The sequence below is a fragment of the Alexandromys fortis genome, unplaced genomic scaffold (assembly GCF_014885135.2).
Source record: "Alexandromys fortis isolate MF-2015 unplaced genomic scaffold, M_Fortis_MF-2015_v1.1 scaffold_4, whole genome shotgun sequence".
In the NCBI taxonomy this organism is placed as follows: Eukaryota; Metazoa; Chordata; class Mammalia; order Rodentia; family Cricetidae; genus Alexandromys; species Alexandromys fortis.
This window is the reverse complement of record NW_026067944.1, coordinates 4,017,487-4,045,052: the sequence shown is the minus strand read 5'-3', so window position 1 is coordinate 4,045,052 and position 27,566 is coordinate 4,017,487. Positions and strand designations below refer to the sequence as shown.

The following is a 27,566-nucleotide window of genomic DNA, read 5'->3' as shown; positions in this document are numbered from 1 at the left end:
ACAAAATATGTTTTATTATTGTAAAGTTAAAAATAGTAGACAAGCTTATCTAGTTACAGTTTCAAAGCAGAATACAAATATATAAATTATTGCATGTAACAACCAGATAATGACTAAATAAACCCTTCTGAAACACAGCTTTGACCACAGCAGTTTCATTTTTGTTTTCTAAATGTCAGCACAACTGTTTAAAAGAACAACAGAGATTAAAGTTCAATGACTACAGCATATGCTAGTCAGGTTTAAAGCGTCTCTATTTCTCTGTCTCGCCTTTCTCTCTCTCTCTCTCTCTCTCTCTCTCTCTCTCTCTCTCTCACACACACACACACACACACACACACACACACATGCACAAATACCACTACCGAACACTTTTTAAACCACCTTTTCTGGAGGCAGTAGGATGGGGAAGTGAAAAACAACAAAACAGCAAAACTAAACCCACAACCCCCCTGAAGCAAGTGCAGTTTTAAACATGTACATGTGTCTCCATGACATTTTTACTTCACGTTGGTAGAGGAAATTGGAGAAAAGTTACTGAATAATTATAACAGAGACTCCTTCAAACTAAAAATAATAGTGAAAATATGATTCATAAACTAAGTGTTAAAAACCTTAGTGTTCCAGACTCACATGATCTGGCTCACGTAAAGGTGGATGTAACCTGATGTTGTGCTGATGTAGGTGAAAGAGATGAACTGCAAGGCCAGGTCATATCCTCCTCTGCCCACTGTGACCTCCCTTCCCCAAAGAGTCCTATTACCCCAGCTGATAAACCCTTGTGAGCCCCGTCACCACAAAGCTTAACTGGGCAAGGGTATTTATTTAGGGTTCTGTTCTTTAGTGATTTTTTTTTTAAACCAAATTTCCTCAAAAGAAAAAAAAATTCTGTTCAAGGTAAAAATGGAATCAGAACAAAATCAAATCAAGTCTCTGCTTTAAAGTCATATTAATAGAGGGTATATAAAATTTTTATACTTATGAAGATTTAAAATATTCACACATCTTGCTGTAGCATGAACAATGGTAACATTTGATAGTAAATGAGCTGGCGAAAAAGTCAAAGTAATATTATACTCCAGCATTAAAATATTTTGTGTGGATGTAATTACTTTTCATGGTCCCAAATCTGAGCCCTTTGAAAAGCTACATAGATCTTTAAAATTCCTACTTTAAGTTTGGAACACACATGTTTTGTGCTACATACAATGTTAACAAGGAAAGCAGATTTCTCCTAAAAAGAAACAGAATGAAACCCAAACTGGTAAACATTAATACAAATGGACCAAAATAATTACTTTAAAAATTAACAACAATAAAAAAAATGAATGGACCTTTGCAGTATAAACACCAAGGTAAGCATTATATAAACAAACTAAAAAGGAAAAAAGCCATTTCAACAGCTGATAGGATACAACAGAAACCAAGAATTCATAAACGGCCTATGAAATGGTATTAGAATACACTTCAACTATATTTCTGAAAGCACTTCTCAACACGAACACTTTCTGAAAAATAATCCTTAAATGTTTATAAAAATGGGCACTTTTTGGTGAAATGTAGCTAAGAAACCCACGGGCTTCTCTTTCCTCAATCCTGCATACACGAATCACACAATGAAATCCATTGACTGCTTGGCCCACCAGCATGGTGTCTCAAGTGCATGCCTTTCCCAAAACAAATACAGAAACTAATACTAGACTCAGGGTAAGCCAATAATCTTAGGAGAACGGTGATAAGGTGGGACAGTACAAAAACGTTAAACCAGGCGTGGCAGTGTACGCTGAAATCCAGCATCCAGAGGCTGAAGCAGTAAGATTGGTGCTGTTTGAGACCAGCCTGGACAACACAGTGAAACCCAAACCAAATCCTCTCTGTATTTACTACGGTAACAGGGATTTAGCTTGGCCTGATGTATGCCAGACACATTAAAAACACCAATCTTTAAAAGACAAAAATCATGCTAAAATCACAATTGACTTCTGACTTGAAAACTCTCCATCCTCTTTAACTAAGAAGTCTAGTATGGCAAGATTGCCCTTCGCTCCTCACCCCCAGAAGCTCCCAAATGTAAGGGCTCACTGGCAGTCTATCTTCTGTTGGCTTTAAAAAATGAAATCATGTGTGTTTCTTCTGAACTTCCTCAAACATACAACTATTTAGGAAAGAACCAAATATAGAAACTAGTATCTGTGATAGTTCATCTTTCCCTACACTGTAACTCAACTCTGTCCCCATCCTTATTTGTGCATAAAATAATTGCATATTCAATCAAGAGAGCATTATCTCCTCCTGAGGCAGAACCACCACAAATTCCAGGCCAGCCTGGATGACTTAAGAGAATTCTAGACCAGCCAAAGTTATGTAGCAAGACTGTGTCTCCAAACAAACAAACCAAAAACCACCACCATCACCACCACCAAGACCAACTATATCAAATCACTGGTGGGTAAACGACATGAAATATTATACTCCAACAAACTTCACGGAGTGAGTAGTTGCGGGAGTGCTGGCACCAGACGTACTTAGGAGCACCATTCCTTTGATGTTTCAGGTGAAATACCTAAATGAAATGAACCGGAGGTCCCAGTTAAGACCTCAGGACGCAGGAAAATCCTAATCAGTCCAAACTCATTAGTAAACTAAATGTTTGCCAGAAAACTCTTGAAAGAGATCCGCAAACGTTTTCTTTGGATAACACTGGTATTTAGGACTGCACCGGATGTCTCTTATGATAGAAATACACTAAGTACTGCACATGCCAAATACTAAGGATCCTAGACTCCTATGACAGCCCCCAACTGTGTGCAATACACTGGCTGCTAACACTCTTGATGAGCTATGCTAAGCAGGGGTATAGTCAAACTTGAAAAGATAACATGTCTTTATCCAGCCTGGAAATGTGGATGCTTCAATATTGCACACATTCAATTTAAAGCTTATCAACACTAAGGCAATGCATTCATCTCCACTCTCCAGATTTTAAATTCATTTTGGAGGACACTAAAAAGTGTCGTTTTCAAAAGTTCCCTCCGAAAAGCTTAAAAGTTAAGTTTGATTCAGGAAAAAGCAAAAGTACTGCGCTATCAACTAATGTACAAACCCAGGCCAATTTCATCCATCTGAGCATTCCGGAAAAGTGCTTTTCCAACAGGGAAGCAGTTCTTTGCTTAGTCAAATACTATTTGTGTTCAACATTGAAGTCTGACCCGTGCCCAGACAGATTGCCAACGTAAAGGGAGAAATCACCTTTATGCTTGCAGCTGTCTTCCCGTAGCTTACCACACACACACATTCTTAGCACCATTAAAAACTCTCTAGAGCCCATCTGCATTTTGGATTGGTCATACCTTTTATTATGTTATCAAATCTCCTTAACTTCTTGAGATACTTTATTAGTTAAGAATCTAGTACCTAAGTAGCTTATAATATCTTTTTAAAGTGAGGTTATTTTATTGAATTGAGTGTTGATTTTTTTTTTTTTTTTGTGCCTTGCAATCTTCTATCCCTTTAGATTTTAAAACTTAGAAAAGTACCTTAAATGCCTTTTCTTTTCTTTCTTACGTTTTTTTGAGGACTGACTTCAGTGATGCTGACAGCAGAATTTGGGCAGTGACAGATCATTGGGATTTCATGTGCAGTGGCACAAGAAATAATTTTACTTCCCCCACCCAAACAGGACAGCTGCTTTCTGAGAATAGGAGTTACACTGGACTCAGGGCTGAGAGGTGATTTACTTTATCCAAAAATGAACACATCAAAGAAAGTCACGAGTTAAGAAGCAGAGCAGGGCTTCTTCAACGGAGACTGACACACAAGGATCACGATAGTATTTTCTTCCTAAGCTAATTAATTCAGAATTGCTTTCATTAGAAAACAACAATGTGCTTTATTTCCTTGAATATTTGCTTTAAGAGTGATTAACTTCACTTCCATATGCTGTTAGCATTTAACACAGCTTAACTAGGTAGATTGCTTCTCCAAATACTATCCAAAACACATTTATCTTTGGAAAGAAAGATAACAGTTATAAAACCACTGTATCTCCAAAATGCAGTGACCTTTTATATGGGCAGACATATTCACACATGGAAGTGCAAATACACATGGCCATTCAAATACACATTTACAAAGACAATGGAAAATACCCAAAATAGCAATTTTATATAAAATTTTATATTAAAATATTGCTCATAAATAAGATGGTATTATGAATTCTACGTCCCTCTTAAAAACTATCTCTAGTAGTTTTAGACTAACACAAGACCTAATTAGGCGTCTGTTGTTTTGACAGTTGGGTTACAATAGAAAATGTCCAATAAGAACACACTGTAACAGGATATATAAGTATTCACACATGGTAAAAGTTAGGAAGGGGCCTTTAGTAATTATAAGAAAAAGTCCCCAAATGAAGCCAAATGATTAACCCTAGGGTGATCTGCTTTATTAGATTAATAAATATTATCTTAGGTTTTTCAAGTACAACCACAAAAATGGACCGTAGCTTTCTTCCAGCGTTTTCTAGGTTCACATACTTGGCAGACCAACAGAGGTTTTCGAAAAGCACAGAATCTGCGTTCAGCTCAGTTGTTCATGGACAGGTGTGACCTCGTCCCTGCCCGTCCCACCTGCAGGCATGGTAGCTTGGAGTAGTTCTTGAGAAGCTGCTCGATTGCAACATGACGGACATGGAGCTCTGATGCCAAGGAGTCTTTTTCTTGCACTTGCTGAGATAACTCTTCAAAAACTTCTGTGAGGATTTCAACGGCAATTGCAGTTTTAGTGCACAGAAAGCTTGCCCTAAGACATCTCTTTTAATTAAATATAGGTGCAATGCCTGGGTAAATTTTAACAAGAAACTAATTTGACACTAAGGAAAACAGCTGGTCTCCTAAATGTATCAGCGTTGATCATCCCATTACATTTTGTACAGATAACTGAGACTTAAGCAAGATTATTAGTACACACAGCAGAAATAGTGGCCACCCCTGTAGCCACTTCTCCACCATAACCCACAAATAGGCTCAAACAATATATAACTTATCAGATACATGCTCATTAATATCCAGGTCCAGAAACTCCTCCAAGAGGCTTGGAACAGATTACTTGGAGTTTCAAAATCCTGGCTCCTATGATCATGTATGTATGTGCTTCAGATAAGTCATCTATACCTTCTACTTGATATCCTCTTAGGGATAAATTCAATACCAGGGGCACACTGTAAGAGCTAAACGAGGAGGACTTGTAAAGAGCACGGAGTAGGTACTAAACCCATGTGAACTGCGATTACTCGTGTTGTCTTATGGTTTGCAGAGGCTTGTGTGTTTCAGGTTTTGCAGTTAAGTCTGCTACTGACAGAATGCATCATCTCTCTAAGCAACTTAAAGGTCTCCGAAGTGCTGCCTCACCTAAATGGGAACAGCGGGCTGAAAGAAAAGACAATGGGGATGAGGGTACTGTAGGCGCTGATGTCTATTATGATGCTACAGAACTATTAGTGCTTTTTTTAAAGACCTATTAATGAGGATATGACTTTTTTTTTTTTAAAAAAACAAAACTCTGACATATTTATGGACAAAACAATGCATTGTCAGGGATCTCAAAATAACCCACCAGTTGGTTGAGGTGGGACAAAAGGAATGGAAACAAGTGGCCAGGAAAACATAGCTATGTTTCAGTAATAGTTGAAGCTGATGACAACAGGCAGTGGTCACTACACTTATCTCACACTTTTCATGTTTCAAATGGCTCACAGTTTATATAGATAACCAGGGCTAATACTACGGTCTTAAGGAACTATTGGGATGCATACCCCAAGAGTGCCTGGTACAGAGGGTGGCCCACAAGGAAGTCAATGATGGCAAGAAGCAGAGGTTAGTTGTAGGCTCTTCTCTACTTAAATTATTCTTCCTAAAGGCCTAATGAAACTTTGCCTTACTGTTTGTCTCAAAAGCCTCAAAAGGTCTAAATATCTCAATCTCCAAATTTAAATAATGGGGACGCTATCAATGTCCAATCACGGGGGATATTCTGTAGCAACAGTTTCTACAAACAACCAAAAGCATCGAGACTGATTCCTTACCCTGGATTTGCTGTTGGAGCTTTGTATTCAGTTGTTCTACTTCACCAAGAGTCATTGAATTAACTAAAAATGAAAACACATCCATGGTTATCACAGACAAATGGAAAGCAAGGGTCTGCTAGTTTCTTAGGCAAAGAGTGTGCAGCTAATTCCCAACGCAACATTCAACAGAACCCCAGATCTCCTTTGTCGGTTCTTAAAGTGTAGCAAATTCTAACCACAAAACCCTCCTAAGAAACACATTTTATATACCACTACCAGTAACCGCTCCATCATCTACAGGAAACAAGTCTTTTGTTGTTGTTTTTTAGAGGAACATAATCAGAGTGCTGGAGTCAGTTTTCAGAAGTAGTCACTGCCCATCCACACGCACTCTGATACTCTGATTACATTTTGGATAAGTTATGACCTGGGGTTTTAAAACACTCAAGAACTGTGAAACATCTACCTAGTAAAAGAGCCTTTACATGAAGAGTCAAGAACTCATCTGAAGGCATAGTCAAGGTCCCTCTGGAGCTAAAACAATGTAAGTCAATTAAAATCACCCCAGAGGGATTTTGTAGAAAAGGTGCAGGCAAAAGTCATTTAAACTTTTAAAATAAATGCCCACATTACCTTCTGCCCCTTAGTTAATTGTCAGATGTGTGTTTTTAAGTTGGGTCAATTTGTCTGACAAGGGGTTAGCAACAAGATAATGCACAGTGGCCAATAGTTGCAGGTGCAGAAACAGTAGGAGCCCTGAACTTTTCAATTAACTTTGGTAATTCCATTCCATTTGGTCACTAACAATGGCAAAATAAATGATGGTGCCAATGAAATTCAGTATGTAATACATACTCAGGAACGTTCCAGAGACGTTTTTAAGACATCTCACGTTTGTTGAGATGACTCTGTCACTTACATATTATGTCCACCAAATCTATAAGTCTAACATTAAAATTCTATACAAACAGAAAAAGAAAACCAAGCCAACCAAAAACCAATTACCACCCAACCTGCAAATGAACAAACCCCATCTCCGTATTTCTTCCCCACACTACTTACGTTCCTCTCTGCTATAATGGGGATTCTGGCTCTGGACATTCGCTTCTGGGCCAGAGCTTGTCTCTTCTTTCTCCTGTGCCTGGTTGTGTTTGGGATGCCACCGTACATCTGAGTCTTGCAATATTGCAAGCCCGAAGTCTGTACTTTCTCTGTGCTCCAAGATTCTTTGTGTATAGCTTGAGATGCCACCCGCGTTCCCAGCCATCCCTCTGGCAGAGTACTTTGGCACTTGGGAGTCAAACTGCGGGAGTAATTTCTTATCTGGCTTATGCCGGAAATTAAACAGGTGATGCTGGGTAGTTTTGGAACATTCGGAATCCAAATCCATATCCTTGTTTTGTGCATACTGTATAATCCAGTTTATCTTCTTACTCAGAATGGTTTTGACTCCTTCATAAGTACTTTTGGAAAGCTTGGCTCGAGAACAATCCTGGTTTGCGATTAGATGATATTTTTCAAAGCAGTCTTTATGGCCTCTCAGTGATTTGGTATGTAAAAGGTTAGATTTTGGTACTCCTAAAGTGAAAAGGAGACAGAATGAAAACTCAAAAAATTTACGTTTTCTTAATTAAACATTACTAAGTACAAACAAATCTTAGTGAATTCTTGGTAGAATGCATTTGTAAATTAGAGAAAAATGTTAAAGTGTATTGACATGGATTATACAAAAATGTAGCCTAATCTGTTTCCATTTAGCTTTATTTTCAAAATATTTTCTTCATTTATTTACTGTATGTGTGCACTCACTTATTTACAGCATGTGTTTGCTGCTGTATATGTATTTATGTGCAGGCCTGAGGTCAACAAAGTGTGTCTCTCCTGAACTGCTCTCTACTTTCACTTCCTGAGACAGTCCTTTCTAAACTGGAAACTCAGACATCTGTTGAGGTGGTCTGGCCAATGAGCCCCTTTTTCCATCGCTCTGCCTATCCTGGCCCGCATTCTAGGACTCAGAATCAGGTCCCATGCTAACACAGCAGAGGCTCTACTTGACTGAGCCACAGCTCCAGCTCAACAGGAATATTTTTATGACTAGCAGAGAGTTTCAAAAAATTTAATAATTCAGTTTGAGTCTCAGTCCAGTGGCCTTTTAGTGCATGCAGTATAAAAACACATACTGTTGTTTCCGGCAATCGCTAGTCTTCATGAAGTACATCCTTATACAACATTCTTTTATAGTGTTCAATTAAAAAATGCTCAAGGGTTAGGTAAATGTCTCAGTGGACAGACTCGCCTTGTGAGTGTGAGGGCCAGCGTTCAGATTCCCAGAGCACACAGCTACATACACTACAAACACATGCACCCCAGAAAGCTTTTTTTCCACCAACAAAAACATACATTAATTATATTCTTTAAGGAAAGTGTTTTAGAAAGGTGTATTACCAAATCCACAGCCATGACCATTTCCTCTTCTCCGGTTCCTCCCCGTCTTCCACCATTATTCCTACCCAGCCACAAGCCTATGGTTTACCCAGCCACCAGTTCTCGGTCCAGTATATGAGTTTGGTACCAGGCATGAGTTTTGTCTTACAGAACTAGCCTTAAATCAAATTGGAAAATGATTGGTTACCCCATGCCGGTGTTGCCATTATTGACCAGTGAGCATAGTTTGCCAGGCCAGCAGTTATTCTCAGCTGGACAAGACTATTTTTCTCCTCCGGTAGCATGGACTGTGCCTTCTAGCACTGCGATGACAGCCAGTAGGGACGGAACATACAGTAGGCCGGACTGATGTTGCCATAGTCTATGACACAAGCATGTGTCATCTTGAGCAACAGGGTCTCACCATCAAGTTTGGAGGGTGACCAAGAACAATGGCAATATTTTGTAAGGTCTGAGGGTCTATGGGACTTCGCTAACTAGTTATGTTTTGACTTGGAGGAACAATATAAAATAGAACCAGAATATATAAATATATAATATATAAATATATAAACAGAAAAGCCTTACAAATGTAATGAACTGTTTCAATTTATTTTGTAAGAAAATCAAAATGCCTATATTTTTTAGTTTAATTTTACACTTATTAACACTTACCAAGGTAATTTTATCTTCTAGAAGAAATGAAATACACACAATCACTACTCATACAGCAGAAGCATATTAGCTGATATAAATTCAACTTACAAGTATTCATGACACACTAAAAATAATGGAAATATTTTGACTACTCTTTTATAGCTCCCAGTTTTCTTAGTGAAGCTTTTTAAAATATAGGATACATTTTCAAATTCAAAACGTTTTTCAAAATAGCCATACATTTTAATAATTCAAGACATACTATTAAAGTCAAACAGTTCTCTTTCCATACTGAAGGTAAATCAGGCGTGTGCAGTTTTAAATGAATGCCTGCCAGAATGATTCAGTCTAAATATGTGTGAAAATGGAGAAAGGAGAGCCACTGGGGTGCTAAGTTAAAAAAAGAAAGAGAGAAAGAAAGAAAAGCAAAACCACATTTCAAGGGACATGAAAAGCTACGTTCCTTATTTCCTCTTAACTTTAAAAGCTCGAGCTGTAATTTTATTAATTGAAATGGAAAGTCTGATGACTAGTAAGAAAACCTAAAATTTATATGTCAGTGGCATAAAAGTAAGGGCTATGTTAGCCAACACCGGGACCTGGTCAAAATCTCATGCAGGGTGCGGCAATCAGCGCTGCACCTGCATACATGCTCTGTCTAATCGACAGCCTTTGCTCCAAGATGGTCCTATAGGCTCCCCAATTCATTACATCGAAAGGAAACTCCTGTTTCCACTCTCAACATTCAAACCCCACTCTCTCTGTGATCGTGGAAACCACTGACAAGTCCAGGAAGAAAGTGGAGCACTGCTCCTGAGAGCCCCTCCTGCTCTATGCTCAGATGTCTGCTACTCATCTTAAAGGTCTCTCTCCTCCCTCCCTCCCTCTCTCTCTCTCTCTCTCTCTCTCTCTCTCTCTCTCTCTCTCTCCTCCCTCCTTCATCACCTCCTTCTCTCCTTCTTCTCTTCTTCCTCTTCCATCCATACAAATCTTAAACCCTGCTTCACCCTGAAAACCTGAGCCAATACCCACATCTCCTATCTGGTCCTCACTACCTCTAAGAAGTCTTCTCTAACCCACACACACCTAGGCTTGATTATTACACAAGATTCTACAGCTGCCTCTTCCCTGGCTTTTATTTCTTGCCAGGTAAGTTGTGTGTAGAAACAGGTCATTATCTGGCTTACTCATAGGCATTCCCACTCTTAGTGTCTGCCATGCAGTAAGAAGTAGTTAAATACATCAGGGAGAGTTAAAAGGATATTTAAATCGCAGCAGCACCAACAATGACAAGAAAGGCCTTACTTTACCAACTGTCATGTACAGACTACTTCACTGCACTTTTACTCATCTTCCTTAAAGGGTAGCAGGCAGTTTGGGCGGCTTACTTAGAGGATAATTCAGGGCATCTGCAAGTGACGTCATCTACTTAAGTCTAGAAGGCTGACAATCTAAGGAGCGGTGAGTGGCACTAATACAGAGAGATTCCTGTGCCATCAGTCTGCCAAGAAAACCACACAGTTTACTTAATTATGTATTTTAAATAGCAATTTACACAAGAATAAAACAAGGGCTGATTCATATAAACTGCTTATCCAGTGGGTAACTTTTTAACATTTTGTTAAATTATAATAAATTTTTTTTTTCGATACAGGGTTTCTCAAATTATAACAAAATTTTAACCTAGCTAAATTTTAAAATTCAATCTGAAAACATACTTTAACTACCCCACACAACAGCAAACAAAAAGTAAAACTATAACACCATGATGATTTCATATAATTTTTAATACAGAAAAGTCTCAATTTATAATAGCAATATGCCTGTCATATTTTATAAACTTTTAAGTAATTATGTTTTTTATAATTTACGATTTTGTATTAACATTGGAGAATAACCAGTTCTCTTATCAGAGCTCTCAGGATTGAAGGTATCGAGAAGCTGAGGCATGACTCTGAGAGACCAGAGGATCCATTGGTGACGGCACAGCCTTGGCTGCACTGGAGACCCAGTATACTGGAGGTGCCAGGACTGATGGACTTCTTCTAGGGACAGCAGCAGGTGTGGAATGGAGCTGTCCTGAGCCCATAAGGTAAGCATGTGTGCTGTGGACGGCAGAGCCAGAGAAGCGGAGCTGCTGCAGCCCTTTGGAGCCAAGCTCATAAGTGAACCCCAGATGTCAGGCACTGAGGTACCAGATTTTGGAATTACAGTGCTAGACTTTGGTTTTACTTAAGTGTGATTATTTTTATTCCCTGGTTCTTCCCTCTTAGAGTAATAAAGTATTTAATTGATTATGGATATCCCAAGAGCCCAAGCTTGAGAGACTTTGTAATTTTAAAGAGAAACTGAACTTTTGAGTGATAGAATTTTTTAAAGACTGTGGGACTTTTAGGGCTGTACTTTATTTATATTGAATATTAAAAATATGATCTTAGGGACAAATATGAGAGGAAAGGTTAATATTTAAAGTGGTGTGTCAAAGTTGACAAGAGATGGAGCTTCAGCTTCAGCTATCAGCCTGACAGAGGACGGAGGTCACAGCCTCAGCTGTCAGCCTCTCTTCAAAATAAAATCACCTATCAAAGCCCTTAGAGGGGCAAAAGCTAATCAAATATCAATATTTACATGTAACTATCACTGTTACTCTTTAAATATTCCTCGGTTTTTATTTAATCTGCTTACTGTGGGACTAAAATACTTCTTTCTAAAAGAGATGAAACTCCCCAAAACCCATTTTTATAAAGCTATAAATGCCAAAACAAGTACAACTCTTAAAAAGTTGTACTTCTCAACCCATCTATCCTAACCTCTTGCAGGTCATATTTATGATTAACCAGCAGTGCCGTCAACCAAGCAGTCTTTCTTGGAGGTTTACTGGCTGGCCTGGTCTAGAAACCTGGTCTCGCACACTGTCCCCACTGATGCCACACAGCTTTACTTCACAGGTTCTTAGTCATTACCATATTACCAGACAACCTGCTGTAATCTAGATACCAACTATACCCTGTTCTGATTTCCTGAGTTTTTCCTACTGGCAGGACTGTGGACTTTTTTTTCTTAATCAAGCAAGAGAGTTTTAGTTATGACTTAGGTTCCAGGTTAATAACATTCAGTGAAATAATTTAAGAATATCATCTTTAAAAGAGGCAATTATTTGTGTAGTTGTTCATGTAAAAAGTAGTATTGCTTTCATTTTCTTTTTAAATGGAGACTCAGACAGTGCCCAGCTTAGATAATTTCCCAGGATTTAAAGTGTTTTCTTTTGATGAATTTACCTTGGTTGCTAGGAGAGTAGAAATACTCACATATGTTAAATAATGCAATGTTTGTTTAATCAATTGTTAATTATAAAAATGATTAGATATGCATACAGTTCTATCAGAGAAAATTAAAATGAATGGAAGTCTACTTGAGGGGCAAATTATCATTTTTAATAAACAGAACATAAGAGAAGCCCTGTCAGTAAGTAGTAGGGGTGGCACACTAAGTGGGTCCATACCACACAACTTTTATTCGGTCTCCAAATATCTTAGAGAGAGAGAGAAAACAAAACATTACATTCATATACAATTCCTGATTTCTTGGTTGCTTTTAAATCAAGTCTCGCAGCCACTGGTTTATAATGAGGGGGAGCAACTATCATGAGAACAGAGAATGTCTTCTTCCAATCGAAATAGTCCATACTAATGCCTGAATGGATTCACGCCTATCTGTGACTTCAAAGGCTCCGGAGCCAGGTCCGGTCACCTCAATATGTGTTTCGACTGCAGTAGTATTTGTCTGGATGCACTGGTTAGAACAATACTTTGACACACCCACTCGAACTATATTATTATGCATTTGTTCAGCAGGCAGCAGGCAGGCTATGGTTTAAAAAGATACTACCGTTTTCTTGTTGCCAAGCACTGCTGTGAGCGGAAAGATGTTCAGATTGTCTATGCTGTCATAGTAAGACATGGAGCTAAAGGTGGGAAGGCAGGCATGGATCCGAACAGGTCCTTCCTACATCCCACAGGGTAGGCTCCCCCTTAGAAAGTTCAGTAGCTGCTCCCTGTGGAGGGACACTGTGGTAAAGGAGAACCCTACTCTTCTACCTCTCACAGGTGTAGCTAACTCAAGCACCACTTAGACGACTGCAAGTCTGCCATATTCAAGGTCCTGACACAGCACTGGAAAGCAAGGTAACTGGATATTTCTGCATTGGGTGGCAGATGGAATTACTGGCGATCACATTAAGCCATGCACAGATGGGCTTGGTGACTTTCCCATTTTGAGAATTGACAACTTAAGAAAGACATTCGATAGGTGGTCTTACAAGGCAGCAGATTTCAGTTCAGGGCTGGTTATGCCAGGCTGAAGACTTTGTGTTAAGAGGATAAAGCAGGTAATCAAATCAGCTTATTTCAATGAACGAATTACAAGGGAAAATGTCAGCAAGCCAAGAGTTCAAAATATAAACCTCAGCATCAAATAACAGAAAAGCCAAAGTAGAAGCGGATTTATGGATTGATAGTGTGTATAAATTACAAATGATTTCAAAAACAAAGCAAAGGTGTGTTCTACTTTTTCATTCAAACAGTTGGAACATTGAGAAAACACCTACAAAACAACTGTTTATTACTAAAAGAGAACAGACCCACACTCGATTCCACTCTCTACCTTGTATACCTCCTTTTTAATCAGTGATCTGTCTGTGGTGATGTGGATGCTCTATCTAAGCCATTACATACTGCAAACGCCAGCCACATAGCTATTTCATATCGGAAATGAGGTTAGTGGGACCCAGGAAGTCCACACTGAAATTTAACCACCCTGGGGAGACTACTGACTAGGACAGGACGACTGGTCTACAGACACATGACTATGAGAATCAGAATGAGGACATGGCTGGAAGCCTCCGCCATCTTTTCTGAGCCTCACCATAATGGAGGACACTAAGTTTGCAAACACACATAATAAAAAAAGACTAGGTCTGTTCTCCAAGTACATTAATGCACACTCAAATAAACATTCGAATAAAATATATTCAAATAAAATTAAACCATACAAAGTTTGAAGCCTACAATCCAGTTTTCTCAAATAATCATACATGTTCACATGTTCCACTAAATAATTTTAATTCATTGTTCTAACATTTATTCTATTTTTTGTATGTGAGGCTATCATATAATGTTGGAGGAGGCCGTTTGTTTATTCCCGGCTGCTCAGCCCCAAAATAACCACACAGATACTGTATTAATTAAGTCACTGTTTGGCCCATTAGCTCTATCTATCTTCTTATTGGCTAACTCTTACATATTAATTTAACCCATCTCCATTAATCTGTGTATTGCAATGTGGCAGTGGCTTACCAGGTAAAGGTCTGCCTTGCTCCGTTGGGGCTACATGGCTTTTCTCTGACTCCGCCCTCCTTTCTCCCAGCATTCAGTTTAGTTTTCCCTGCTTAGCTCTATTCCCCTATAGCTTGCTACAGGCCCAAAGCAGTTCCTTTATTAAGCAATGATATTTACAACATACAGAGGGGAATCCCATATCAATAGAAAGCTAAATTAAGTTATGATACAATCTAGCATAACTATGATACAACAGACATACCAGGTTTAAATATCCACTTACGTGTGGCATACAGGGACACTAACGTTTCAGGAAGAGTGACAGTGTCTCAATGGTAAAGTTAAAAAGATGAATATTATTTAAAGACAGCCCAAAAAATGCTTTCATGGCAGCAACCACATGAATGGGAACAAGCCAGCCAGACCCAGTAGTAAGAGCCGCAGTAACTGTCCAATGCGTCTTTGTCTTTCATCTCCTGCATCGCCATCTCCCCAGTTAGGGTTCAGACTGAGAAACTCATTTTCTTACAGGTTAGAGAGATGAAGAGACCCCAGACTACATAGGGCAACTTAAATCTGAACCACTGACCTTCAAGCTCCAGGTAAGTATTTTTTTTAAAGTGTTTTTTTTTTTAATATCCTTTAATTATGTTGTCAAGAGCTAAAATTTTAACTTGTATTTCAGAACAATATGAGCCACACAAATTTGATACTGTAACAGCAGACAATTTAGGTTCTCTTTACTTTGACCATAGTGTTATATATACTTCCTTTTATAACATTTTTCAGTGGAGATGAAGGTAGGAACCTATTAGTAATGTTGGAGCAGCAAATACTGACTTACGTTTTATCTTAGGGGAGATAAACATCTTTAAATAGTGTGGCTATCTGTCATAACTACATTCTCCTTCTAGGGCGAAAATAAGTTTGAGCTAACCAACTTTTTGCACAATGAAACAAAATGATTATTAAATGACAGAGTGTCTGTTATGAATTTAGTAGCGTGGATAGGTATTAAAATTAATGTAGCCCTACCTTCAATGAATGAATTTCTGATGGGGATTTAAGCTACATCACTGCAAGAATTTAAGTAGGCAAGGAAAAGAGTTGTGCTACGGTGTTTCCGCACTGGTAAGCTGGGGACTCTTCAGACATCAATGGGATGCTGCTACCTTAGCAAGCTGATGCGCGAATTACCCACTGACAGAGAGGATGCTCCTGATGTGGCAAATGAATGTGATGGACGGTAATGGTGCATGCATGGCCTTTCCTTTTCTAAGTACGATCCCCCATCCTCATGTGCCCTCACCCCAGAAAATTTGTCAGGAGAAACACTGAGAGCACTAAATCTGTGGGATTATGAACCCCTCTACTTCCTTTGCTTCCTGTATTAGGACTGTTTTGTTTAGGAGGGACAAGTGGTTTCCGTTTTAAGCAGGAGAAGTTAAGACGTCACAGGCATTCTGGAGAAGAAGCAGAGGCGATAATGAAAATGGACACCAGTGTCCCTTAGACCAAGACAAACTAGGCTGAGGGGCTGTGCCATGCTCTAATCAACCACGCCAACAGAAAGATTGAGACACTGAAAGTAACAGGCACATTCCTAAAACTTACTAATTAAAATTTTTGTTCTCACAAAATGTTCTTTCTCTGCTAACAATGCATCTAGCCGAATATTTAACCCTCAGGTGGAAGGAGGTCCTCCCCTGCCCTCAGGAAGTAAAATCATAACTGCAGTAGAGGATTATTTATTTACCTGTCAACCCTGGTGGACAACCAAAGAATGAAAGGGGCGCCTGGGAAGTTGCTAAGTGAACAGAGTGCGCACTGTCTGCTTTTGGCTTCAAACAGCCAGCACGGCTGGAGCAGGCACTTGCTGCTGCTGGAGGGGATGGACGCAGAGGGGGGAACCTCCAACAGACAGCCGTGCTTCGGCTCCATTTTGCCCTAGCTCATCATGTCCTGTAGAGACAAGGCCTGTCTGTGTTTTCTTCACAGGCCACTACATGTGCTTGAAATATAGGAATCACCTTTTAAGCCTGGGTGGTTGACTTTTATCAACTCTGGGAAAAACTGTTGTTCATAATTTCAACCATGACACCCGTATCTGCTGCTGGAAACAGTTCTGTCCTAAGCATTGAAGACTTTCAATTTAGATTTAGTGTCTCATCTCACTCCTGGCTAGTGGGATGACTCAACCATGACTTTGAGCTGGAAAGTCATTTTTATGCATTTGTATTATTGACAATATTATTATTAACAGAGTACTCTGAGTTGCACAGTCCACAGGTTTGTTTCCGTCACTGATCTAAAAGCACACAAGGTATCGACACAGTGAGTGTCCACTCTGCTGCCGCTGCATCCAGAGGTCGTGTTTGCCCATGTCAAAGGAACCCAGCAAAGCATCCCAAGACAGCCTGCTCAAACCTGTTTGCGGCAAAGCACTGTTTTTCTACTTCCAGTTAACTAAGATAACTAGACACGGCGGTTAGTACTAGCTGTACAGCACTGTTACTCTGCAGGGAAGATAAAGCTCTTCTGTTCTATTAGTAGGACTTGCAGCTTGTGAGGAGATTCTAGAAGATCTCACACATTCGGTAAATAGACTGGTTTCCTCCTGGGTCAGTTCGGAAGAAAACCCTTGAAGGCAATTCTCTAGAGTTCTTCCGGGTCAAGTCACATATGAGATATGCATCCACTGCTCTGCTAGGCCTTCTGTGATGGCTCAACACTTGCTGGTCAGACTCCAGTCTGGGCTCATAGCATAGAGAGGGGAATTATACAGGGGAAGGGAGAGGGTGCAGAAGATAGACACACAGCAAGTTCCTACAGTAGTGACGTGGACACATGACCACCAAGAGAAGGATGCAATAGAAAGAACAATGCTGGCTGGGCAGGGGAGGAGATGCCTTTATTCCCCACTGGTGGGAAACAGAGGCAGTGGGGATCGCTGTGTTCAAGGCCAGACTGCTCTGCCTAGTGAGTTCCAGTCTGCCAAAGCAGCACAGCCAAGTCCTGTCCCGAAACAAGAGAAAAGAATAAACTGAAGGGAGGTAGTGGGGGGAGGGGAGGCTGAGCAGGCTGCTCATTTGAAGCAATGTTTTTATCCCAGTGAGACAGGCTCTGAATCTGTACCTTAAGCTGGTCTCAAATGCACCAAATCCTCCTGCCTCAGACTCTCGCGTTCTGAAATTACTCGCATGAGCCGCTCTGCCCATCTGGGGAATTTCACTTCTTAAGGGATTTTAACAGGCACAGTCACTTTGTGGAGACGCCCTCCTGTATACCCCAGCAAGGTGTGGAAGTCTTTACCACCTCCATACTTATCTCCAACCGCAATGCTTTTGGCTGCAGACACAGCGAGGATTTCAGTTATTTTATCTATTCATTCCAAAATGACATATGGGGTAGAATAATTTACCTTTAGACACGCAGTCTCAGGTGTTCACACGTTATGTAAGAGAAGGTGTCTAAAATTAGCTCAAATATAGACAATTTGAGGGGAGGGAGAGAAATGGAAGGCAATCTGCTAGACAGCTTCATGTACGAGGTCACAAAGACCAGGGGTGAGGCTAGAACGGCTTGAGTAAAACACACCATTAATATATCACACACACACACACACACACACACACACACACACACACACACACCACACTACAAAGTAGCCTGGAGGACCAGAGAAAATGGGAAAACAGTGAGTGACACTATCATAGGAGGGTCCCACCATCAGAGAGACTATCTCCATCATAGGGAAGATGCTGCTGTTCCAGAGAGAGTGTCACTACCATAGAGAGAGTGTCACTACCATAGAGAGTGTCACTACCATAGAGAGTGTCACTACCATAGAGAGTGTGTCACTACCATAGAGAGTGTCACTACCAGAGGGCTGGATCTCCAGTTGAAGCAATGCATTTGTAAGAAAGTCAGAGAAACACCCTTTACCCAGGTGTAACTTCTCTGGCACCAGAGACTTGCATATGAGCCCCTTTCTGTCTTTTACTATCTGTGGAACTGAAGGCCAACTTCACTTACTTCAATATGTCACCTACAAACAAGGATAAAGTTCTTTCTGTATGACCAAGATGGGAGAAATCTACATGTCTGTGCTACAGCTACAATATAAGGCTAGATTACACTTAAACATCAGGTCATAAGGTTTAGGGTCTCTAACTTGCTCAGCAAGTCTATGATGATTCTGCTACAGGTCCTCAGTAATGAGAGGAAGGATTAGTCACTTCCTGTTGCATATGTAGATGAGTGTGAACTTCTAGACAAACTGAATAGTACAGATGAGGAACCTGCTCTGACTCCCCGTAGTGGGACTTCCCACCTGTTGGTCTGGTTCTGGAGTATGTATCACTGCATGGGGTTTTCGGACGTCAAAGGTACAAAGTAGGAAGCCATGCTCCTGGTCACAGCAACAGCCACTGTGTGGCTGGCTCCATTCTAATCGTCAGGACCAAGAGACAGATCTGTGTGAGACAGATCTGTATGTCATGGCCAGGCGTCTCTGACACATGACAACAAGGACAGTTGATCTTCTTGACATGTACCCTGGGATAATATCGACACTAAAGAGGAAAACTGCGAGGCTGTCTTGCAGGTGACAATGGCAGTCAAGACAGCTGTGTTGGCTTTGGCATCTTGAGAAGGAAACCCAACTAGAAAGGGTCCAGGTCAAGATGGAAGACCCGGAGCAGGAGAGGAGTGATGGAGTGAAGGCTTTCGGTCTCAGCTGCCAACAGCTTCTGCAAAGATACCCGGGGAAAGGGGCTACTCCATTAGTCTCTTCTCAACAGAGGCAGAGAGAAGCCACAGAAGAGGCCCAAGCTTAAAATATACTAAATTACTCAGGTTTAATTTTATTTGTTCTAATCTAATCATATCTGGGGCATTCTTCCTGGGGAGTTGGATTTATATTGACATTTTATGGACTGAGATAGGTCAAAAAATAATCAGAACTTCTTACAGCTGTCTGACAAGACCACTGAAGCACGATTAATAAAGAAAAACTGGGGTTCTACCTGAAGATCCAAAAAGCAAAACTGCCAGCTAATGGCTCTTACTTTGACCTCGTCTGAAATGGCAATTCTGCCTCCAGGAATCTCAGAATGAGACTGTGTCTGAGAGTTGTTTCCTCCCGTTTTATAGTCCTCTCTAGGGCTGGGATTAAAGGTGTGCACCACTGGGACTACAGGCATGCACTGCCCAGTTTCTATGACAACCAGTGTGGCAGCTGGGATAAAAGGTGTATGTTATCACTGCCTGGTCTAAGGCTGACCAGTGGTGCTGATTTACTCTCTGATCTTCAGGCAAGATTTATTTATTAAAATACAAGTGAAATGCCACTACAGTATGCGACTTTAAGTATGGCTCCATGTTGGTCTTCACACTGCAACCCACTATCCAATGAACTCTCATTCAATTCAGCCCCAAGGTTAGAAGATTCATCTGAGCACTAACTGGTCTCATCCACAATGGAAACACAGTTTGCCTTCAATATAGTGAAACGCTAGTATTGGAGTAAAAAAAAAAATATCTGTGGCCCATTTTATTAGCTGCCTACTCAGTACACCCTATATTTTTCTTTGTAAAACATCTAATTTATCCAGAGCGGTAACTCTTGAACATAATGAACCTAAGGGCAGGAAACGGTTGGTGGAACGAAGGCAAAGTTCCCTTTCCACACAGGAGGCAATGTTGACACAGTCCTTTCTCTTCTCTCTGGAATCAGTAAATAACGGCTAGAGTAACCTCAGCCTCCCCTGGCTTGTGACGGAAGCCTGAAGACGGAAACTATGTGTTAAGGAAAGTGAAACAGACATAAACCAAGGCTCCAGTCTTTCTGCTCACAGAGTGGACATACCAACCCCAGAGTTCCTAACTCAACTTCTTTTAGGGCACACGTATGCACATGTTAGAGTACACATGTCTGCAGGTGCCAGACAGGGGTCAAAGCCAGGGGCTCTGCTCAGTCCCTCTCTACCTTATTTTTTAGAGACAGGGTCTTCCACTGAATGTGGACCTCATCAACTAGCGGGCCTGACCAGTCAGTGAAACCCGGGATTCTCACGGCTCTGCCTCTCCAGCCCTAGGACTATAAGGAACATGCCGCCAAGCCTAGCTTTCACTTCAGTGATAGGGTGTGACCATTTCTCATGCTTACCCAGCAAGCATTTTACTGACTGAGCCATCTCCCTGGCTCCCAACTTCTTTTGATATGGCAAATGCAACTGCCCACTCCACTTTAGTTCACTATGATCTTTCATTTTCCTGTCATATAAAACCAAACCAAATCCCAACAAACAAGCTGTCATGACCAACATTTGTGGGTGGCCCAAACTTCAAACTTAACTCAGACTTTTTAAGTTACTGAGACTATTAAGTAAGGGAGAAAAGTTTAAGTAATGAAAATAGGTTACTGTATGTTGGAGCCCACAAGACTCTACCGGGAATGCACAGCTGACAGACCAACAGAGCTACGGGAAGTGTACATGTCCACGCCCACATGGAGCAACCCATTTCGCAGAGCTGCAGGAACACTTGTCTTTTGGAAAAGTCACTGTCATGTCGGTGAAAACCTTGTGAAGCCGCGACTCTTCCCTTTGAAATAGGCTTCATTCCCAGAACACTTTAGCAGTGTAACCTCTGCGTGGGCAGAGCAAGGGCATTCACTCTTTGTTATAACAGTCAAATTTACATAGACTCAATCCCACAGAATTACCTGCTAACAGACCACTTAGAAATTTCTATAGAAGACAAGCGCTGAGCAAAAAGGCAGCATGCCCCACCTTTGCTGACAAACAAATCTGGGCGTCCCCAAAGCTGGTTATCACCAAAGAGATTAGATGAGGAGAACGGGTGAATCCAGGAATCAAGGATGTTTAGTAACTTTATCTAATGGTTTGGAACGTCGGGTACTTCCCCTTGAATGCTCGCTCTTTCCCGGGTCAGGTCACCTGTTCCGGAGTACAGCTTTGTCAGATTCTATCTGTCCCTCTCTGTGATTTTGATATACGTAGTATCATTGTCCTTGCCTATAGAATTTTCCAACTATGCCTGTAAAAACTAGAGACCTCGTAGAGATCAGCCCTTACTCTTCCTCTTCTCCTCACTAATTCTACTTCTTCCCCTCCTCTGCACCCCCTTCACTTCATTTCCCCCCTTGCATGAAAAATAAAGATGCAGAGGTAACGTACTTGAGTTAATCTATTTTACCCTCAGATCCTCGCCTGCCATAGACATCCAATTCTGAGCCCGGAGGGGGTACTGAGGCTGGTACTCAAGGCACTAGGTCAGGGGTAAGAAACTGAACCTAGTTCTTCCCACATGGAGTTTGGCTAAGACAAGCCTTCACCAGGGGCCAGTCTAGTATCAGCTACTTCTCTTTGGAAACACTCTATAATTTCAGCTCATCATTAGTGAAATCTACTTTCCGCTCTCATCTGTCATGTCTAAGGGTCCACTAACAAAACCCTTTACAAAGCCCTCAGTCATCTTCAGGATAGCAAGACCAGTTGAGGGGAAAGATCACCACAAGCACAGAAACCGCATGAGGCTTTCCACTTAGGTTAACTAAAAATGGCCTGTTTATTTCTTTACCGTTTAGAGATTTGTTTATTTATTTTTATGTGTATAGATTTTTGCCTGTAAGAATGTATGTGCATTGTGTGTGAGCCTGATGTCCAGAGAAGATGACATCAGCATCTCCGGAAGTGGACTTACAGACGGTTGTGAGCCACCTTGTGGGTGCTGGGAATCAAAATGAGCCCTCTGTAAAAGCAGCAAGTACTCTGAATGGCTGAGCCATCTCTCCCAGCCAAGTCTGGTTAACCTTAATATGTGGTGTTGCACCATGGGATGAGAAACAAGAGGAACGAGCTGGTGTTAGACTGAGTTTGCTGCTTCCTGGCCTCAAGCAGGGGCTCGGGTCTGCTCGAGTGGAAAGATGCTGGCATTTAAGAGTATGGTGTGGAGGAAGAACAGGACCTTAAACAGTAAAGAACCACTCCAGGCTCTCAACCAGAAGTCAGGATTTTACCAGCAACTAGTGATGAACAAAGTTATGTTCAAAAACACCGGCTGGAGGGTAGTAAAGGTAGGTACTGTGCTCACCTGTGCATTACTATGGCAAAAATAGAGATTTTTCTTGCTGGAAAGATTCAGGAGCTGAATTTACCATAGTTCATTAGGGAAGACAGATGATAGACTACACAGAGAAGCCAGACACACGCTTACTCATCAGCTAGCAAACTCCCGCTCTGGAGGACCCAGGACTTTAACAGCACTCAAACTGTTGGGGTAACAGGAACTGGTTTAGTTTTATCTTAAAGTTGTTCCCTTAAGTACTTAACTGAAAAGCCAGAGAGTTCGGAGTTGCTATTGCCTCCCTGGATCCCCTCCTAGGACTGTTCCTGCCTTTGATACATTACAGTTGTTCCCATTCCAGGCTCCTAACACTCTGGCCTCAGTTTAGGGAATGGTGGTGATCTGGTTATTAAGGAGGTTTAGAGAATTTACCACAACAAACTAGATGTCTAGGCGTGTACCGGATAATTAACACCCTATGCAAAACTCTCAGAGCGCCTCAGGCCAAAACTGGGCCATCACTGTTTGTGGGTCTGTCTCCTTACCTTAGAAGTGCACAATCCATCCTGGTGAGTTCTGGGTGTGAACAGTTAGTGACTGAAGTTCCTGAAATACATTTTTCGGCTTTTGAAGAATGGGACTATGCCTTAGAAACATAAAAGTCACTTAGTACCCTCCCCTTCTAACTACCGTGAAACCACTGAAAAAGACAACTCAGAGCCATGCCTAGAATACAAAGTCCCTCCAGTAAGATCAGACTGTCTGTTGTCAATTCCCTGTCATCCTTTGTCTTTGTTGTGGAAATACATTCATGTGCACAGCTTTTAAACAAGAGGCCCATTATTAGACCAGTGTTCATCTGATGTAAACAATCCAAAGTATATAAGTGCCATTTTTATCTACGAGTGTGTGAACTAAAAACTAGCCCAGCTGCCATGATCCTCAAGACACTTCCAAATAAAATGCTTGAGAGGAAATTTAAAGATTTCTTTTTTTTTTTTAGTTAAGAAACTAAGCAACAGAGACATTAACCCACTGCAGAGAAAACGACACCAAATTAGTAGCAGTAAATGTCTTATTAACATGTCCCTTTTATATTCTAGTTATGAAAAAAACTATAATAATAGTTCAAGACACTAACAAAGAGAGGACTATACCCGATAATTTTCCCGATATGCAGTTATATCACTTTTTCCACTGGTTACTAAAAACACTGTGTGTGGAGGGGCTGTGTACGTGGTGTGTATGTGTGTGTGCGTGTGTGGGGGTGGGTGTATTGGTGTGGGGTGTGTATGTGTGGGGTGTGTATGTGTGGGGTATGTGTGTGCACGTGTGGTATGTGTATGTGTGTGTGGTAGGTATATGGGGTGTTGTGGGGTATGTATGTGGGGGGTGTATGCTTGTGTGTGGTGTGGTGTGTGTGTGTGGTGTGTATGTGTGGAGGTGTGTGTGTGAGGGTGTGAGTGTGGTGTGCAGTGTGTGTATGCATACGACAACTCAAACACGGAGCTCAGAGGACAACTGGAGGGAACGGATTCTGTCCTTCCACCATGTAGGATCCAGGAATTGAACTCAGGTCCTCAGGCTTGGCCACAGTGCTTTTACGGCATTAAGCCATCTTTAACTTTTACCCTCCATTAACTTTTTTTTTTTTTAAAAATCTGGTTACTGATATAAAAACTGAAATTTGTGGAAAATTTCCCCCATTTTTTTTAACGACAATAACAATACTAAACACATATAACAAACAGCTCATCAGTGCAGTAAAAATGCAAATATATTAGGGACCAAGACACTAACACTATAGATAAACTGAGAAGAATTTAACTCTAACTTCAGTGCACAGAGAGAATGAAATAGTTCTCATCCAGACTGAGAACGGGTTTGTCCTTTGGACTGATGCACAATGATTATTTCAGAAATGAAACTGGATAGTGCCATGCTTACATATCAAGAACTAAATTATTAGTTAAAAGGCATATTCATTAGGGCTAGAAAAGCAATTATGAAAATTGAGTCTCTGCAATAAAATTTTATTATGGAATGGTGATTTACTTATCAGGAAGCACCGGGCAGGGAAAGCTGGCTGATCCAAAACCAATTAGGATTCAGGAGGAGAGATTTCTAGCATCCATCCTACAATTAACTCCCTATTGACTCAGATCAATGGAATTAAGGTCACATCCCCAAGAAGTAGATGGCCAAGCTCCAAAGGCCAGGACTATCAATTACTAGCTACGTGACTTCAAGGTGCGTTGCTGAAGTCTCCGGTTCCATCCCATCACCGTCACAATGAATAATAATAGCAGGCGTCCCAGAGCTATTTTGAATGAAGATAATCCAGTAAGACGCTTAGTACAATGCTTGGCACAGATGTGTTCCCAGCCAACATTTGCCTGGCACATAGCAACAGCTTGCTGTCACCACTACAGCAAGCTGGAACGACCCGCCAGCCAGACCTCAGCGTCTTCCACAGAAAACACAGGAGCCCACAGTTGATCATTTTTGATGTCTTTGCCCTTCTAAAATGTAAACTCCTGCAAGGTGTCAGAATACACAGGGAAAACCCTGTTTCCCAAGAGCATGAGTGTGCGCAAGAAGAGCGTGGTAATATAAACTCTACTCAAGGATCATACTTTTAAGTCATGCTGTTAAAACTAGCTGTAAGCACCACATTTACTAAAGCCAAAGTAATCAAGCATTCTACTTAATTCACAGAAATTCTATGAGGCTCCATGACACACTATTTGGAAGCTACATTTCTGAGTAACAAGTCCTAACAGGAACAGTAAAGTCTATGATCACATCACGAGAGAGAGAATAAGGACATTTTGCACCTCTTTGTGGAAATAAATGATTATGAAAACCTTTAAATACAAAGGCCAAGACAAAAATGAAATGTTTTCAAACTGAAACTTCACATGTCTAGTTATTTGAGAATATCTAGTATCTAGTAAGGTTTTCCCCATCACACATTACACCCTCAAAATTCAAAACACAAGTTTTATTTTTTTGGGAATTTTCAGATTTACTTTCGGTGTGATTCATACAGACCTAAAAAGCTTCAGGCTTTCATTATGACTATAAAGGAGAAAGGTGACATCCTATGTTTCCTGGAATTAGGCCACTGGTATCCAGGCCCCAGATAACTGTGCACCAACCTAGCTTTCAGCAAAAGGTTTGCTTTCATTTCTGAAGTTTCTTTTCCATATTCTCACCGTAAGACTTCTAACAAGTAGATTTAAAAAGTCATTTTGTTTTTTAAAGATGAAGTGAAAGCTAAGGCTGTTATTTTCACACGATGGAAATAAAGTGACTAGGAGTTGGGCCGGAAAGGAATAAAATCAACATCTGCCTGTGTAAACAGTCATGCTGATTCTGAATACAAGAGAGACCTGTGGGCTAAAAAGTCGAATGTTTACCAGGCAATACCCGCACTTCATTTCATCTTAGTGAAAATGAGGTGAAAAACGTTGTTTTAAAGACAAACATTTCCCTCCGTTCATTACTGTGCTAACTCTGGCTTCATTTCCAGGAACATCTAGCAGGTCATCACTTAGCGCAATCTCTCGGCCTTCCAACTGTTTCAACCTTCAAACTCTTCAGCCTAAGTTGTACAAAGTTCATGGCGGGCAGTCAAAACCACGGCGTTCTTACTTACCCTCGAGATTTAGCTCAAAGCAAATGTGGCAGAAAGAGAGTGTTTCTTTGTCTGTTCCCAGTTTACAAACACTGCAAATGTTGTCATCGTTCAAGTCAATGTTTACAAACTGCTCCTCTTCGTTCATAATGCTCCTATGAAGAAACAGAAAGGCAAGTTACACAATGCCAAGAACTTGCTCAAGGCCTGCAATACCCACAGAAACACTAAAACCGGGTCGTTTGCAACAGCCCCCACCAGGCTAGCATCGCCATGCTTGGAGTTCAGTATCACAGTTTTACTGTGCAAAGCAGAGGCACGGGAAAAGGCTGCCCATAGGAGACACTGGCCGCCCGCCTGGGTAGCTGCCTCACAGACACTAGGTCTGTCAACCAACTTCGGGTCGGTCCGGGCGACTACAAGGAGCCGCTGGGACGTAGCTTTGCCAACTTCTCGGCGGGCGCCTGGAGGCGTTCCGCTAACTCGGTTACCCCGCTCCCTGGCTCCGCCGCGGGAAGACGCACGTGGGGACGCGGACACCCGGGAAGCGATGGGTCACGTCGGAGACCCGGCAGCCACTGATCGGAGGGTCCCGGGGGTGCCACTCGAGGGTCGTGGGTGGCCAGCGCGGGGTGGGACCCGGGTCTCGCGGCACACAATCCTCTCGTCTGTCCGTCCGTCCGTCCCGGCACCGGCCCTGCGCGCCGAAGCGGCTCAGAGAGGAGCTTTACCGTCTGGCTCCGCGGGCCGCCCTCCGCGCGCCGCGATCCGCACTATTGTTTCCGCCGCCGCCGCAGCGCAGACGGCACCGCGCTCCGCCCCGCCCCGGCCGCCTGCGCCACCCCGAGCCGCCCACGGGGAGAGCGGTGGGGCCACCTCACAGTTCCGAGGCCCCACGTGCCCGCGCCGGCGCGAGGACTGCAGCCGCCCTCGGCCACCCGCGCCTGCACCTCACCCCCACGCGCACCCCCGGCCACGCCGCGCGCATCTCGCGCCCCTCCTCGTGGCACACATGGACCCGTCCGGCCCGCCTCCCTCCAGCCCTTGCAAACTCATCCACTCGTGGATGCAGGAGCAGGCCCACGGGGAGCGCGGGGTTGGGGTTGGGGGGGGGAGAAAGGCGCACACACACACACGCGTGGGGAATGGATTGCTTCAGGAGCAGAAAACTGAACCACGTACTGTCCTTGAACTCCAGCGTTACGCTGGTTGACTTACAGAATGAGATAAAAGTTGAAAATTCAGATATCTCGATTTCGGTATAATCCTAGAAACAGAGCTTCTTTTCCTTCAGGTTGTTTGGGTAGGCGCCCCTCCCCACGATGTGGTACATCCCAGGCACATCCGCGAGGAC

The 27,566-nt window shown here is 41.8% G+C and overlaps 1 protein-coding gene across 4 annotated transcripts; it reads right to left on the bottom strand.

Annotated features, from left to right (window-relative positions):
* CUNH21orf91 (chromosome unknown C21orf91 homolog) lies at nucleotides 1-27,557 on the bottom strand. 4 transcript variants are annotated; one of them, XM_050148864.1, is made up of 5 exons: nucleotides 27,431-27,557; nucleotides 26,234-26,367; nucleotides 7,127-7,642; nucleotides 6,083-6,145; nucleotides 1-4,750 (listed from the first exon to the last, which is right to left on the bottom strand). In XM_050148864.1, the coding sequence occupies exons 2-5, from the start codon at nucleotides 26,358-26,360 to the stop codon at nucleotides 4,584-4,586; spliced, it is 873 nt and encodes a 290-aa protein (XP_050004821.1). In that variant the 5' UTR covers nucleotides 26,361-26,367; nucleotides 27,431-27,557; the 3' UTR covers nucleotides 1-4,583. The 4 variants fall into 4 exon arrangements, with proteins under 4 accessions (XP_050004821.1, XP_050004820.1, XP_050004819.1 ...); XM_050148863.1 differs by lacking the exon at nucleotides 27,431-27,557 and adding an exon at nucleotides 26,944-27,053; XM_050148862.1 differs by lacking the exon at nucleotides 27,431-27,557 and adding an exon at nucleotides 26,704-27,020.
* Between the last annotated feature and the right edge of the window lie 9 nt (nucleotides 27,558-27,566).